Source organism: Ixodes scapularis, unplaced genomic scaffold (genome assembly GCF_016920785.2).
Source record: "Ixodes scapularis isolate PalLabHiFi unplaced genomic scaffold, ASM1692078v2 PGA_scaffold5__190_contigs__length_132052651, whole genome shotgun sequence".
Taxonomy (NCBI): domain Eukaryota; kingdom Metazoa; phylum Arthropoda; class Arachnida; order Ixodida; family Ixodidae; genus Ixodes; species Ixodes scapularis.
In genome coordinates this window covers 54,569,237-54,585,167 of record NW_024609880.1, presented here as the reverse complement: position 1 = coordinate 54,585,167, position 15,931 = coordinate 54,569,237, and the positions used below count along the sequence as shown (strand labels likewise).

The following is a 15,931-nucleotide window of genomic DNA, read 5'->3' as shown; positions in this document are numbered from 1 at the left end:
ACAGTTCTAATTATCAAGAATCTTGTGTTTATTGAGGTTTACTTCGGTTGAATTTATGGTTTATTTGGCAGTATAGCTTTTGAATATTTCCCATTCTCGAAGTTGGAACCAAAAATAAATAATATCCAGATACAAATGCCTCAAAGGCGCGAAAGGCAATTTTATTTATAGACAATATTTACGAGAAATGCACTCTCTACCATTATATAAACATTGTCTTCTACCATTAGTGCTACATGGTATCTCCACCATTATATAAACATTGTCTCTTTTTCTCTTAAGGAAACCCAAGTTGTATCGTCTAGAGGTAGAATCAAATTAACTGCTAGCATGATTACATTCTTAGATTGGCTTTTGTTGTGACTCAGAAACAGACCAGCATTCACCCACTGTCCCAAACGGATGCGGACGATAAGCTTTTCTTCGTTTATCGCCCAAGGTTAGAAAGGAGACAAAAGAGGTCTTTTGCCAGGACTAGTCACCTGGTGCTCTGTCGTTTATGTCAAATCTCACAATTTGTTTGTTAAATTGTGGTAATAATTCTTTTTAAACCAACTCAACGAAAATTTTGTTGGCGGGTGTATCCCATTTTTTTAGGGGCGAAGCTCCTTAGGGTCTAGCCCTGTCCGTTCGGCATTCGTGCTCACATCGATTGCCATCTTATCTGTCTTCTTAAAAAAAGAAAAAAATGTTTGCGCAGTCGACAGGATTCGAACTTGTGCGGGGAGACCCCAGTGGATTTCTGGTCCATCGCCTTAACCACTTGGCCACGACTGCGGGACGAGTAGGGGGCTCTGAGATGTGGTAGTAACTCAAGAGCTGGGGGTGTCATGGATGAAGCGTTGCATGTAGCCGCTCAGCATCTATACAGGAGAAGGCGCTGCGGTCAAATGCAGATATAATCGCATTAAACTTTGCATGCATTGGCTCAACTTTTATAGACGAGAGGGCACTGCGGTCAAATGCTCAAATGCGTATATAACCACATTCCATACCCCACATTCTCTTTCTGACATGGATGAAAACGAATGAAAAGCTCGGCATGGTCCTTAAAGCAGTAATAATGAAGTCGAAACGCAACCCGGAATTCAGCACTACCTATGAGCAATAAAAAAAATCAGCACTACCTATGAACAAAAAAATCAGTATCATCAGCACCACCAGAGCTTCGCCCTAATCAACATCATTCACCACGTGGAGATGCGGTCATTTTTTTTCAAAAGCCATAATATCCAGCTATAATCGTTGACAAATTCCAAACGATGCGCAGTCTAGCGGCCTTCAACGATGAGCCAGGGTTCTCCGTTTGGCTTGTCAGTAGGCTCCTTCGATTTACCTACACATCCTGCATCAGCTACACTCTGCGCACACTGCCATACTCGATTTACGGGTACAGCCTGTTTTAACACAAATACCTGAATACACTGCCCTGCCCATGTGTGCACTGCTCTGCACTCCTCTACACTTTTCTGCTCAAACATGAACTGGTGGAGTTAAATCAAACGAGCCCAGTGTCTTTTGGACAAACTACTCCTCACCATGGTGCCTGAAACGCATCTGTGACCGGTGTGCTGAGCTTCCTATTCCTCCCACGCTTCAAAACTGGTCCCGCGGCAGCAACAAACGACGTCGTAAATGGCGAAATGTCAATTTGTCGAATGCTGCGATTCTAGCGATCGGTCGTAGAAGTTCCGTCGAGAAGCACGAGCGAAAACGAGTGTTGCCGTCATCCCAATTCTTGGCTGCCGATACTTCCGTAGACTGTCTCGTCGCGGAGCAAACCGCGGCAAAACGGGCATCCACCGCATCCACCTCTGCCGCCGTGCCACTGCCAGGATCCTGGCAGACGACGGCGTGACGCTTTTACGACGTCGTCGGGCAGAAATCGAGGAACTGCTTTTGAGGACATAGTAAACGCATCGGTCGGAGACGTGTTTCAGGCGCCTTACTTTAGGTGTTCGGTCGCCCCGCTGCTTTGTGCCGGGGAAGCGACTGACTCAGGGACGGCCGGTTGCAGGCAGGAGGACGCGGACCAGGGCCCATACGCCATCATCATGGCGCCCACCCGCGAGCTGGCCCAGCAGATCGAGGAGGAGACCATCAAGTTCGCCAAGATGCTCGAGATACGCACCGTGGCCGTCATCGGAGGGCTCTCCCGAGAGGAGCAGGGCTTCCGACTGCGCCTCGGCTGCGAGGTCGGCTACCCTTTCTGGTTTCACGGGCTTAGAGGTCGAGTGTTGTGTACGGAAGCTGCCCCGCATTAAGGGCGGTTCAAATCGGGGATAAGGACGAGAGCAGAACACGGTGAATCGTGGGTGCTGGCGTCAATAGTCCTGAGAGAAAGAATGAGAAAGTGACAGAAGAGAGGGGAAAGGAAGCAGACTTTAGGTTAGGCCTGTTCGTTGTGCTGCGACGAGTTAAAGTTCTTTGAGTGCTTATCAACTTTATTCATTTTTATACAGCGCTCGATGCCAGTGTTTTGATGCAAAGTAAGCTAAAAAGAGCTAGGTACAGACCTTGCACATGTCTTGCTGCTTCTTTGTGTATATATTAAGGTGTTGCCAGCGATATTGGCCCATCAGGACTGCTCATTTAAACCACCGATGTGTATGTCTATGCACCACCGTTCCGGAGCGGCCGGAATGCATAGGACCTTTTCTTCTAGATTGTTATATTAACTCTATGGTTCAAACCTAGACATAATACTATGCCTATTTGCGTAGGAAAACCAAAAAATAAAACGTGTTCCTGTCCACAAATACTGACCAAACTTATTTACTTTTGGTTTGAACAGCTACCTACTTGGAATATGCAAATGCTCATGGAAGACGGGGAAAGAGCAAAAGGGTCTGTGGCACGTGGTGATGCATGTTTAGCAAGGAGGATGGAAAAGCACCCTTGACATTGCTTATTGGCTGCACCCTCAATGCAGGAGCCTATGTCACAATACGGACACCCGAAAAGTTGAAAATATTCAATTCTGAATTTGCTTACCCTTGAACCGCCCTTTAGAATGGCATCTGCCGTCTCCACTGTAGATGAGCAGTTTGGCAGATGCAGTAGAACTGCTAGGCTGGGGTTTTTCGCGTGCGCCACTCAGTGGCAACCACCCGACGACGCAGATGGTACAACTGTACCAGGGCCGTAACCAGAAAAAAATTTCGCGGGGGGGGGGGGGGGGGGGGGGGGGGGGGGTTTTGGGGACAACGGTGGCCATTTTGAAAGTGTCTATTGTCTCATTTTCGCCTATGAATCATCTCCATCAGTGGCATATAGTGGAGAGTTACAGCAAACCGGAGAACCGGTCCCGGTTTGGTACCCGGTAGCCGACCGGCGCCGCTGCGCGTGCGCAGAGGTGGAGATTAAAATCGGCTGGCTGCCAGTGCACCGACCAGGGCCGTACCCAGAAAAAAATTTCGGGGGGGGGGGGGGGGGGGGGGGGTCAGAACCCCCTATCCCCCCCCTGGTTACGGCCCTGAACTGTACCAACCTGTCGGTCATTGTTTTTGTGTGGCAAGTGAGCCAGTATTTCTTCCCATTCATTTTCTCCTCGTTAAGCCTTTTGTGTGGGGAGGTTGGGTGTCCAGAGAATTCAAATTTTATAATACGAATTGAATGTGACTTGTTCATTTAAAAGTTGCTTATTCAGCATTGGTATATGATCTCAAGCACACACGCCGCTTGATGTATAGAGATAATCCAGAAAAGTTGGTACGGGGCCCTTTGTCGGATTGAGACCAAAATTCAAGATGACATTCACAGTCAATGCCTCGAAACAAGTCCTTGGAATGCAATCTCAAACAAGCTACAAGCATTTTGTCCTCACCTCGTCGCAGTATTCGGGCTGAAGTCTGTCGATAATAGACTCCGAGTTATTGGTTGGCAGAATTGACCAAATCAGCGGTGTGCGGAAATGTGGCGGTCAAGCTGTTCATGATGTACAATTTTTGGCAGTTCAATAGTCCTTCATTTTGTGTGCAAAACTACTAATTGTGTATTCTTTTATTGTAGACGACAGGCTGCATAAAAAAAATCAAGTGAATTAAAAACCTTCACCAATTACATTTCTCGTGATCTTGCGATCTGAAATTATTGAGTGATGTGCAATCAGGTGTCATTTTCTTATTCAAGCTCTCCGTTTAGCACGCCATACTTTCGAGCACCACCACGTCAAACTGTCTCAGTGGTGTGCTATGGCAACAGTGGGCGGTTATTGATACCTCATTCAAAAGTGTTTGGCAACGATGGGCTAACATACGTTTCACGTTGGTCCATGACCCACAGATTGTGATTGCCACCCCCGGTCGTCTGATCGACGTGTTGGAGAACAGGTACCTCGTGCTGAGTCGCTGCACCTACATAGTCTTGGACGAGGTAAGGTTCCTCCGTGCCGTAAGCAGAGGGCATAAGGTGCGACGGCGTCTGTGTCTCTCTTCCACGATCGCAGGCCGACCGGATGATTGACATGGGTTTCGAGGGGGAGGTCCAGAAAATCCTGGACTTTATGCCAGTCACCAACCAGAAGCCGGACACGGAGGAAGCGGAGGACGAGGAGAAACTGCTCGCTAACTTCGCCTCCAAGCACAAGTACCGCCAGGTGCGGGACGTTTCATTATGGTGCCCGTAACGCATATCCGACTGGTGTGTTTTGCGTCCCGTACCGCTTGCGGATCGAGAGTGATCCGCAAATGGCGACAAATGACGTCTCGCGAGCCGGTACGTTATACTGTCAGATGTCACGGTCTGCATGGTTGGTCTTAGAATTTTTTAAAAAAAGGCGAGCGAACGCTAGTGTTGCGGTTTTCACGGCGTCCCTGCTCGCTTCATTCATCGATCTTTTTACAAGGTCTCTAAGCCTCTGCACTGTTTCATTGCAACGGTGAAACCGGATAGAGTTCCTTGACTGACAGTCAAATGAAATTGGTGCTCCTTGAGACTGAAAAAGTTTGAAAACTCCTTGTTTCGGGTTACCGGTTAATCAACGTAGAAAGCCCCAGCGAAAAACAATTGCGCCTACTACCTTCCACTTTTGCTGTAGTTCTCAAGCTGTACAGAGCTCTGGCGTAAATATTTTCGTTTTGTTCTGACTTTAAAACGACCAACATCCTTGAGTCGGAATGCTCGATTAGCTCAGTTTTCAAAATCCAGCAAATGCTCTATAGAATGTGGAACTTCGGAAACGATCATCGGTGACTCTCGTTGAAACCTTACTTGAGTTTGGTGCAGCCTGTGCTGATTCTGCTCGTTGCCCGTGGCAGACGGTGATGTTCACAGCCACCATGCCTCCAGCCGTGGAGCGTCTGGCGCGGTCGTATCTCCGCCGTCCGGCCATCGTCTATATCGGCTCCATCGGCAAGCCCGTGGAGAGAACCGAACAGGTGGTCCACCTGGTCACCGAGAGCGAGAAGAGGTGGGTACTCAGCCGGGTGACCACAATATTTAGGTTATCTGGCCTGTCATCTTTGCTCGCAGTATGGGGAAGTTTTCTCTAGGGACAAATTGAATTACCAAAGGCATGCTGCTGAGTTTAAAGGGACACTGACACCCCCCAAAAATATTTTTTCCTTTGTTGCCAGGCGATTTATTATGGTGTTGAAATACTACCCAATTTATATTTTGCTACAGAGTCACATATTTTTTTAATAAAGCCAAAAAACGCAACTGCTCGAAACTGAAACCGATACCCACGCACCACATGGAGATGTGGAGAGGAGAGAGTGAGTGGTGGAAGTAACGTGGCTACACCCGACTGTGCGATTGTTTTTCTTTTTTTTTTTTTCTTACGGGTGCAGCAGACAAAATGCGTTCGGGATTCGTTTGCCGTGCAATTCCTTTGCAGTTATGTTTGTTCCGCTCGCTGTTCTGTACTTCAAGACGAGTTGTTTTGTACATTTAAGTGTTGGCAATTAGTAGTGAGTGCCCGTGGAGGATTCTTGTGATCGGCTCCGAAAAGAATACTCCGAAGATGTTGCGTGAAGAGCTGCGTCACATCTGAAAGTGGCATTGTGTGGCAGAGTGTCAAAAATGGAATCCCATACCATTTAGTTCAGCAACGTATCGTCCTCCACAATTGTTTTCTTTTTTTTTTCAGTAATAATTGTAAAAAAAAAAAAAAAATGTAAACATCGCAAAATGCTTGAAAAAAAATAAAAAATGTTACGCTTACTTTGGGGATTGAATCCGTGCCCACTGCGTGTGAAGCGGACGTCCTCCCACTGAGCCACTGAAGGAACTCTTTCGTTTGTAGTAACGCATCCAGTGGTCTGTATGTCGGAAAGTTTGCTGCCGATTTCCCTCCAGTACATGTACTCCAAGCTTGAAGTCGGGAGTACACCACGCATTGGCCACATTCGCACCGAGTAAAGAAACCGTACGCGTGCGTATTCAACTCGAAGTACGCTCTCCGTGCTTGACGTTTGAGCGAGTGATGTCTTCAGCCACGAGAAGAGACGACGACTCAGCAACGTTTTCGTGCAATCGGCTTGCTGGTCGGGTGTGCCGTTCGGGATGAATATCAATTCTTTTGATCGATCCAAAATTTCTCTTTTGAAGGAACACAAAATTCGCCGGTACTGTGAACAACAGTTCTGAAGTAGAGGTCCCACGCACGTCGTCCGCTGCCACCCGCGAGTCCCACGAAACGCGAAACGACGCCATGTTGAGAATTATGCAGTGAACGCACAGAATGCTTCCGGTTGTTTGTGCAACCTTTTTTTTTCAATCAACAGATCTGCAGCTTTTTGGAAGCCACAAAAAATGGGTTTCATATTTTTTTTTATTTTTAGTATTGAATGTGTGTCTTAATGACCCACGACTTTGTTTAAATGTGGTGGTCGCGTCGAAACCTTAGAAAACGTCCCGTGACCCCAGAAAAGAGAGTGAGCGCGACTCACACCGGCCAGTTCTCGATCGGCGGTTTTTGGGTGGAAAGAAACCGAATTTCGAGTCACAAATTCTGTTCTGGGTAGTTGGGCTCTCAAATGTCACGTACAACTAAAAACCTCGGCGAGCATAAATACCCTGTCAGTGTCCCTTTAAGAGTCAACCAGTAGACCTTTTGCCAAATTACCCAAGCATCAAAAAGAATGCTGGGAACATAGGTACATGCGCTGCGCTTGCTGGTGTCTTCAGCTCCAACTGTTCAAAAGCTAAAATTCTAAACCTATCGGCAGTTCGCACGCGCCTTCCACGGACACTTTGTTTTGGTTTTTTACTTCACATTTTTTCTATAGTGAAGGCAAGTGCATGCAGCGCGTGTACCTACATTCCCAACATTCTCTTTGATGCTCGGGTAATTTAGCGAGAGGTCTGTCGGATCACTCGGAGAACTCAACGGAAGGACGTGGGTTTAGAGAAGCCACCGTGGAGAAAGTCGCTCAAAGCATCTACTCTTTCATAAAACCCCACCATGGATCTGTTGAGAAGATAGACGATTGGAAACGCCATTTACACTTAAGACCTAGAAGTCATATTTACTTGGAATCATTGAAATGCTGATGAAAGGTGCTACATCTGCTTTCTGAAAGAATATTTTTTTCTAATTCGTTAATAATTTATTTATTTTTTACTTCATTTTACCTCTACATGGATCAGTGCTGCTTGTGTTGACAAAGTAGGGCGGAAACCGCCGAATGTTCCAGACTTGTAAGTGGTTCATCCGAGGGCCGTGGCAGTGACGACCATGATGTCTTGCGCAGGAGGAAGCTGGTGGAGCTGCTCAACCGTGGGGTGGAGCCTCCGGTCATCATCTTCGTCAACCAGAAGAAGGGGGCCGATGTCCTGGCCAAGGGTCTAGAGAAGATGGGCGTAAGTGCTCTCTCCGCCACCGCACCCCGCTCGGTCCGCGTTTGTCTGGCCTCTCCCTTTAACTGCGGTGCCTGCAACGTGTCTGCGACCGGTGTGTCTAGCGTCCCATATCACACGTGCATTTAAAAGAATCCTGAAGTGGCGACAAACGACGTCCCATGAGCCGGTGTGTCGTGTTGTGAGGTGTTGCGATCTCGGAGGAAATAAGCTCAGACGCAAGCTTTGCGGTCGTTGCGGCGTCCCAACTTTTGGCCACCAAAGCTTCTGTGTACTGTCAAGCCGGAGTGCGACCTCTAGCGGGACGGGCGTCTGCCTCACGCACGGGCGCCGCTGCGACACCGCTAGCGTTGCGCCCAGCAAGAACGCAACACTTCTACAAAGTTGTCGAGCAGAAATCAAGGAATCACTTTTTGGGACGCGGTGAACGCACCAGTCTAAAACACGTTCCAGGCACCATATTTGTACTAGCTTTCTCTCGTTATCCGAACATCGAGAAACGAGGCCATTAGCTGCGTCCAAGGTTGTACCTGCACCACCTGCGCTCTGCTTCGCCAAACTTATGGGTCGCGGAACCTCCAACTAACGCGCTCAGTCCCGACGTCCGCTCGGAAGGGGTTGGCAACTTACTTTGGCTTGTCCTTTTTCTCCCTGTCTTTCGGGCGCGCAGTTCAACGCCTGCACCTTGCACGGAGGCAAGGGCCAGGAGCAGCGAGAGTACGCCCTGGCCAGCCTCAAGAACGGCGCCAAGGACATCTTGGTGGCCACCGACGTGGCCGGACGTGGTATCGACATCCGCAACGTTTCCATGGTCATCAACTACGACATGGCCAAGTCCATCGAAGGTGGGTGTTGCCGCTACGTTTGCCCAGTTAGACGTCGTTGCATAATGTCGTAGTCCCTGACAAGACGAGAACAACGGGGCAGGATTTCAGTCTTCCCGCCTCCAACGCGAGCTTCCTGCCTTTGACAACGCTCCGCCGTCTTGTTAGTCTTCAACGTGCATGCGCAGCCAAGGTGCGGCGAAAGGCAACAAGCACTTGCTGGAGGCCAAGCATTCTCACATTGTCACTGACACTAGCACACGACATGACTGTCCGTAGTGAGTCGGACCGACATCTTTTGTCTGCCCTTTCACGTTAACTCTCCCAGTCGGGGAAAGGTTAGCGAGCGGAGTTGCATTAGGGTCGGTGGATGAGTGAGGGGGCAAGCGAGGCTTAGTTACACATGTACGAGCCGCTACGAGCTCGTCTGGATGTGTGGATAAGAAGGGTGCACAAGCTTTGGTTTTGCATCAGCTAGTCACTAGTGGGGCTCCTCTTGAGAGTAGTTTGTCTTTTTGCTTTAGGGTGCCAAGCCAATCGTGAGGATCAGCGAGATTGTTAAGGACATGAATGTAGCGAGTGAAAAGCCACGAAGTGCTAGGAAGGCAAAGAAGACAATTAGATTGTGTGAGAGGGGACAGCTAGAGTGGTACCTGGCAGCACACCAGAGAGCTTTGGAGCTGTATCTGAAACCGAGTTGCACCACTCTCTCCATGCTACATAGTAGACGGTTCCAAAATGTTAACGTAACAACCTGAGATGGGGAACTTTGACAAATAAGAGAGGATGTGTTGCGCTCTCTCGTAGTGACACTGGTGCCATCTGTCTGTTAGCCAAGAAACTGTGTATAAATACGATGAAGGTTTTTCAGTACTGAACAGATCAGATTTACACACTATATATATGAGAAACGGTCGCTTATAGCTTCAACAGAATTATTTCGAACCCCGATAACAGTGGCGCATAAATAATATAAAAATATATATGCCGATCGAAACGGTTCCAGGGCTAGCATTAGATTTCATCCAGTGTGTTCTCACCTCGTAAGTTGTCGCAAGAAAATGCGCTCTAGCCAGTGTCATTTTGTTGCAGACTACACGCACAGGATTGGGCGTACGGGCCGAGCGGGGCTGACGGGAAAGGCAGTGTCTTTCGTGACCAAGGAGGACTCCCACCTGTTCTACGACCTGAAGCAGCTGATCATGAGCAGCCCCGTGTCCACCTGCCCCCCGGAGCTGGCCAATCACCCAGACGCGCAGCACAAGCCGGGCACCGTGGTCACCAAGAAGCGCAGGGAGGAGAAGATCTTCGCCTGAACTCCCCACGGTGGCACCGCCGTGTGGGCTTATGATGCGACAATAAAACCAAATGCCGTTTTTTATGTACCCTTTTTAAATGAACAGCGTCAATAGGGCCAGCTCTTGGTGCTTTCGTGCTCGAGTCTGGGACGTAGCCTTGACAGAGTGTACAATCATCGACCGCTCTTGGCTCAGAGACTCTTCGCGGTGTGCTCGGCGGCAAAGTGGACTGCACATACCATGAGGGCACACACTCAATACCAAAAGTCTCATCCTTGTGGGCTTTGTGTACCTCCAAAGCGGTGCGGGAGCAACAACAGCAGGCACAACAGGGCAGAGGGGGGGAAGCGAGGGACGTGGCTGCAAAACGAAAACGTCAGGCCCAGCAACGACACAAAACCAGTTGCCATTACACGGTGGCCGACCGGCAGTTTAAAGGACCCCTGAAAATAAAAGAAAGATATGTATTTTTTTTAAGTGTAATTGGGACACGCGTGTAAAAAAATTAATTTTACGCAAAAAAAAACACAATATTTTTGGAACATATTGACGGCACCTCCTTTCCACTTTTTTCTCTGGGCATTACGGGCGCATGGAGGAGAGGTGGATCGGCTTGGCCATCGCATTGAGGTGGAGAGATTGTATCACCATCTCGATGAGGTGGAAAGAGTGTATGCCCATTCCGTGACATCGTGGACTTTGTGCGCAGAATTTAAAATGAACCTCACCTGTCAATATTGCTCCAATTTTTTTTTTTTTTTTACGTAAAAGGTGTTTTTGACACTTGCATCCCAACCAGACTGTCTAAAAAACATATTTTTTTAGACAGTCTGGTTGGGACGATTTTTTCAGTGTAGTGTGTGACGTGCAATACACGGTGGTTTTGAGTGGACATGACTAAAAGTGTTCTAAGTGCTTTGCTTTTGGGCACTAAATACTATGCATTTAAAATGCCTTGAGCCCAGAAATGCTTTGCGCATTTCTGGGCTTAAGGCCCAGAAATGCACAAAGAAATACAGAAATACACCGCCCTGATAAAGTTCTGGCACACATTGCCAGGGACCGCACTAATGTGATGCACAGTCCTTGCAACCAGTGGGTTCACAAACGTTTGGCAAGCTGCTTTGATGTTCAGTGGAGGGTGACCAGAAACCTAGGTTACAGTTTCGAAACTAATTGCTATACATCGAGCAAGTGCCCCAGAAGGCGTCTTTGGCGCATCGGAACGTGAAGAAAAGCAACATAGGGAACGCGTGCTGACAAGGCAGCCCAGCGTGTGCTGTCATTGGTTGATGTCTGTGGGAAACAAAAGCATGTGGGCTCTAATGAAGGGTAAACAAACGCACAAGGTGTGCAAAGAGCAGACAAACTTGCGCGCATGCAGAACTTCAGAAATGTCTGCATCGCTAAGGTCAGTTCAAGTATGCTTGTAAATCTTGTGCAAAAAGTTTGAGCAGTCAACTGTGATTAAACATTGTTCAGTTATATAATATTAAGGTTAGGTTTGGCACTTGTGAGCATAGGCGTACCAATCGGGGGCCAAAGGGAGCGCTTGCCCCCTCCCCCCAGTGCTCATGCCTTGCCTGGCGAGGCATGTGTTTTGCCCCCCCCCCCCCCCCCCCCCCCCCCCCCCTGAAACAGTGGCCACTGGGGAGGCCAAATACTGGCTGGCGGCGCTCAAGGAATACCAAGGGCACCCCCCCACTCAAAAACAAGTTGGTACGCCGCTGCTTGTGAGGGCATAAACAAGGTTATGTTTCTGCGCCAAGAAAAAAAGACACGTCAATTCACCTGACATTTTCATACGAGTTTATGGAAATCAGAAATTAGCAACTGCGAGTACGGACAACACCACAGATGGCCTCCACACGCGTCATCATAGTCAGATCGATCAAGGCGAGAGATTGGGCACGAGTGCTGCGTCAGTGTTCAGCTGCGGCTCGTGGCCAATCAGCGCGTCGAAGGTCGGACTCGGGTCCAATAGCCGACCGAGCGCGATCCGACTGTGATGACGTTTCATAGAGGAAGAGGAAAACATACGGAGGCCTTCTGTCTAGGTGTTGGTACGGATCACTATTTCGCGCGCTTGCTGATTTAAACTTCAGGGGGTGGGGGGGGGTGGGGGGGGGGGGGGGGGGGGGGCATGGGGGGTATTTGGCGGGCGCTTGGCTTGGCTGTAATAAGTCTCATATAATTTAGTCTTGACTCAATAAAAAATGAGAATTGTAAAATAATATAAGTAAAATTAAAAACTATGAACAATTTTAAGATGGACTAGCATTTTCGGCTCAAGGTTAAGAGTAAACGTAAAATCAATCCCAGCCCTGACGCCCTGACAGTCAAGCCAAGACAAGTCAAGCAAGCGCTACCAGATTCGAAAAAGTCGTCAGCGCATCCACCAGCATCCACAGTGAGCGCATCAGCAGCATCAGCAGCATCAGTTCAAGATCTCATTTCGAATCGTCCGGTACCTCAGCTGGTCGTTCGTGCCTTCTTCAGTTTCCGGTCGGTAAGCCAGCGTTTCTCGCAGCGCTGCATTTGCCATTCCCGCCTCTCCGTCGAGTACACCTTTGTCATTCCGCATGCCGTGTCTACTCTGCTCACTGCTCCTCTTTCTGACCTTAGCCTTCGTTACACCTTCGTTACCGGCGTCTTCTTCGAGCCGACGAACCTGACTCACGTCTGAAAATGTTGACCGGCAGAGGAACGATGTCGAACAAGGCGTCGCCCGGACCGTGTCCGCCTCCAACGATAGACAGGAGAGATAACGGCCCTCGGCATTAACCTGGAAAGTTTGAATTCCACGGCATTTAAAACGGACGCTCGTTCTAAGGCTGGTTTATTTTGATAAAAGCGACTGCACTCCACATTTTTTTTTTTTTTTTTTAGTTGTTGGAGTTGGTTAATTTGTTCTGGGTGAGTGCTGCGCTGATAGTACCAAGTTGTATTCAAATCAGCCCTGCATCAGCGCTGGTGTTTATTTAGCGCTGCGATGTATGTGTGAGCCGGCCTTACAATGGCCTTTTCGAGGTATCTTCGGCCGATAGTCTGGCAAGGGGGCTACGACAAAACAGGCACTTGCCTTTTGTGCGGCCGTTGTGCTTAACTTGATGCCAGTTTCCGTTGGCAGTGATTGGAGGCACTTCTTTGAGAAGCCTAAGAAGCCTTTTAATAGGATCTTTTTTTTTTTGCTCCGCAACTTCGATGGGAAAAATTGGTGACTGTCATTGACTGTCCTTGGCAAGCCGTGGTTTCTTTTCAGTCCCCCCATTCTTTAAGCTTCAAGAAAATAGTGTTTCTAAGCTTTGATGAAGTATAAGAGGCTGTCATTTTAGTAATATGATATAAGGCCCTTTACAAGGTCCTTCTCTTCATTTTGTCAAAGGCAGGCACGACATTCCAAAGGTTGCTTAGGACTGGAGCTTCGTACCCACAGAACTGAACCTTGTCGGGAAATATAAAACGCCACCCACTGCCCTTTGCCGCTTGGAGACAAATACCCTCCCCTCCCCCTCTCTTCTTAATATTTATACTGCAGTGGGGTGTTTGAACTGAAGTTTGGACACCCTGGCATTTAGAAATAAATAATAAAAAGAATGTTGCTATTGTGGTGAAAAACCCCAGGGCCTGTGCGATTGCTCACTTCTTATTTCAAGACTAACTTGCTTAATGCCTGCTTTCTTCAACAGTGCACCTTCATGGACAGCGACAGCAGGGTGAGTTTTTTCAGCACCACAGGGACATTGCGCAAAGTGTTTGAATGCCAGCAAGCTGATGATTGCTGTACAGATTAAAAGAACCCAATACGTCAGGCAATTTGGATGGCCAAAAAAATTATAGAGGACCTTGATAGCTGTAATTACTTTCCCTGTGGAGTTAGCCTCGGGCTTTATCCACCCTTGCTCTTGCATCCTAGTCGCAATCCAATCCAAATGCTTTTGGTGCCTCTTTGCTGCACCACAAACCCTCCTTAATGCCACACATCTTTGCCAATGCTCTTTTAACGCAAAGGAGGAGCTTGAAAAAAGCCGCCTCGGTGGCTCGGAGGCGAGAGCGTCGGCCTACGGATCCCCATGTGGCGGGTTCGAATCCCGGCCGAGGTGCCCACAATCTGACGGAGGCTTATTGCGGAGAAGACGCCGTGTAACCGAGCTTTCGGTTGCACGTCAAAAGATCCCCAGGTGGTCGAAATCAATCCTCAGGCCTCCGCGGGGGCGTGCCAGATGCCCGTCGTTGGTTTGGCACGTAAAACTCCCAAATTTGAGCTTGAAAAGAGTGTACAGGGTGTTCCACGAAATGGCGACCAAATTGTCCCTGCAACAACTATGCATTACACAGACTAAAGGTGGATGTCGTATTGGTTACTATTATTTTTTTATGGTGAACTTTTTAATTAAATTTACAGCTATGGTTTCAATATGGAATTTTCTGGGCATTGTCAGATATCTCTAAATCAACCCATTTTACATCCGATTGGGACGTGTTTTTAAGTTTCGGTTTCCTATCGGATTGCAACTTTGCGCCCGCCCCGTAGCCAAAACACGAAACCAGCGTGCGCCACGGTGCATTCTTCACATGAGCGAGGGTAATTCTAGAATCAATACTTACCCTCAGAGGGTGCACTGGACGGAATGGAACAGCAGTGTTTCATTCTGCCGGTGAGTGCCACACTTTATTCTCTCCTACAAGAAAGGCAAGGTGGTGGTTATGTGCCTTCACCCGGTGGTTGTGTGCTTTTACCATGGAGAGCAGGACCACCGGTGTAGAAGTGCATTTTGATAGGAAACGAAGGCTCGTCCGGATTGAGTATATTGCATCAAAACCTGTTTAGAAATAAAATAAAATTATTTGAAAGCAGTTAATAGCTTAGTTATACGCAGGGTGGAGAATAAAAATCAATATTTGATAAGTCGGGATTTAAACCAAACCTTTCTTGCAAAAATAATCCCCAAAACATATTTTATTTACCGCTTGTCTATGATTTGACGCTCTTTCTGTGCATGTGTTGTGTATTTAAATCAAAGAATCATCAGGCAAGAAATGTTTATGGCAGGCTGATCAAGAACAAAGAGCGGTGCTCTTCTCAGCAAATCGGAGCAAGCTTTCTTTTTACCTTCCACTTCGCTGGTCGGTTATGTTATGTTCTACTATTACAAGCAAATCGAAATGCCAAAGAAAACGAGAATCCTATTGCAAACAATTGAACGCAAAAAGAAATTTGGCTAATAGGTTTTTTTGAACTACCGTAATATCCCGAGTCATCGCCCACCCCCCTACCGCCTGAAATTCGTTAAAAAAGGGGTGGGCCATGTCTCGGTGGGTGAGCACAAACACTTGAAAAAAAGCGGAAAAAACCGCCTATTTTTCTCTGCGTATCTAGCGCTGTTGCACAAGAGATACATCAAACTAAAAACTCGATTTAGTTTCATTGGTTTATAGAAAAAAATGCTCACGAAAGAATATTTTACTATAGCGAAGTCCGTTGCTTGCATACGCGCTAGAAACACCGCCGATCTGCATATAGCGCGAACGTTTGTTCTGTGAAAGAATGTCACCACTATGTTCTCCTATTTAGTAAAAAAGAAAAAGAAAGAAAAGTCTACAAGAAAATAGAAAAACCGACCAGGCGCAACGAGCGAGCGAGCGAGCGGACCAAAGAAGCGACCGAGAGCAATGCTGGGAAAGCGGGAAAGCCGGCGGTCGCGTTGGCAAATACTTTGGCGTCGGGCCAAGTCGGGCGCCTTGTCAATTGCAAGCTCTTGCGCAACTTTCTTGTTTGGTGCGTACATACGTGCGTCCGTGCACGGCGGGCTATCACTGCACGGTTGGGGCGCTCTGCAAACGTCTGTGTAGGACGTTCCAGCAAAGCTTTATTTACGCTTTGGCTTTGCCTAAAATATTGCACAACCGCAGTCGCGACGGGCGGGAAGAAGGAGCGGGTTCGAGGTGACCTTAGGCGGAGACAGGCTTTGACCTAACACTCCGCGGTTACATTAACAAACTCTT

The 15,931-nt window shown here is 48.0% G+C and overlaps 2 protein-coding genes across 3 annotated transcripts in view; both read left to right on the top strand.

The window, feature by feature from the left end:
• LOC8028961 (probable ATP-dependent RNA helicase DDX23) overlaps nucleotides 1–10,006 on the top strand; it is a 47,806-nt gene extending 37,800 nt beyond the window's left edge. For both annotated transcript variants that reach the window (XM_042294039.1, XM_029981406.4), the window contains exons 12-18: nucleotides 2,018–2,195; nucleotides 4,285–4,374; nucleotides 4,448–4,597; nucleotides 5,259–5,410; nucleotides 7,698–7,806; nucleotides 8,474–8,648; nucleotides 9,720–10,006. In XM_042294039.1, the coding sequence (XP_042149973.1) occupies nucleotides 2,018–2,195; nucleotides 4,285–4,374; nucleotides 4,448–4,597; nucleotides 5,259–5,410; nucleotides 7,698–7,806; nucleotides 8,474–8,648; nucleotides 9,720–9,943 (1,078 nt within the window). In that variant the 3' untranslated portion in view covers nucleotides 9,944–10,006. The remainder of the gene's footprint in view (nucleotides 1–2,017; nucleotides 2,196–4,284; nucleotides 4,375–4,447; nucleotides 4,598–5,258; nucleotides 5,411–7,697; nucleotides 7,807–8,473; nucleotides 8,649–9,719) is intronic.
• A 2,229-nt stretch (nucleotides 10,007–12,235) lies between these two features.
• LOC115321122 overlaps nucleotides 12,236–15,931 on the top strand; it is a 42,561-nt gene continuing 38,865 nt past the window's right edge. The window contains exons 1-2 of the mRNA XM_040501914.2: nucleotides 12,236–12,434; nucleotides 13,615–13,641. Of these exons, the coding sequence (XP_040357848.1) occupies nucleotides 13,624–13,641 (18 nt within the window). The 5' untranslated portion in view covers nucleotides 12,236–12,434; nucleotides 13,615–13,623. The remainder of the gene's footprint in view (nucleotides 12,435–13,614; nucleotides 13,642–15,931) is intronic.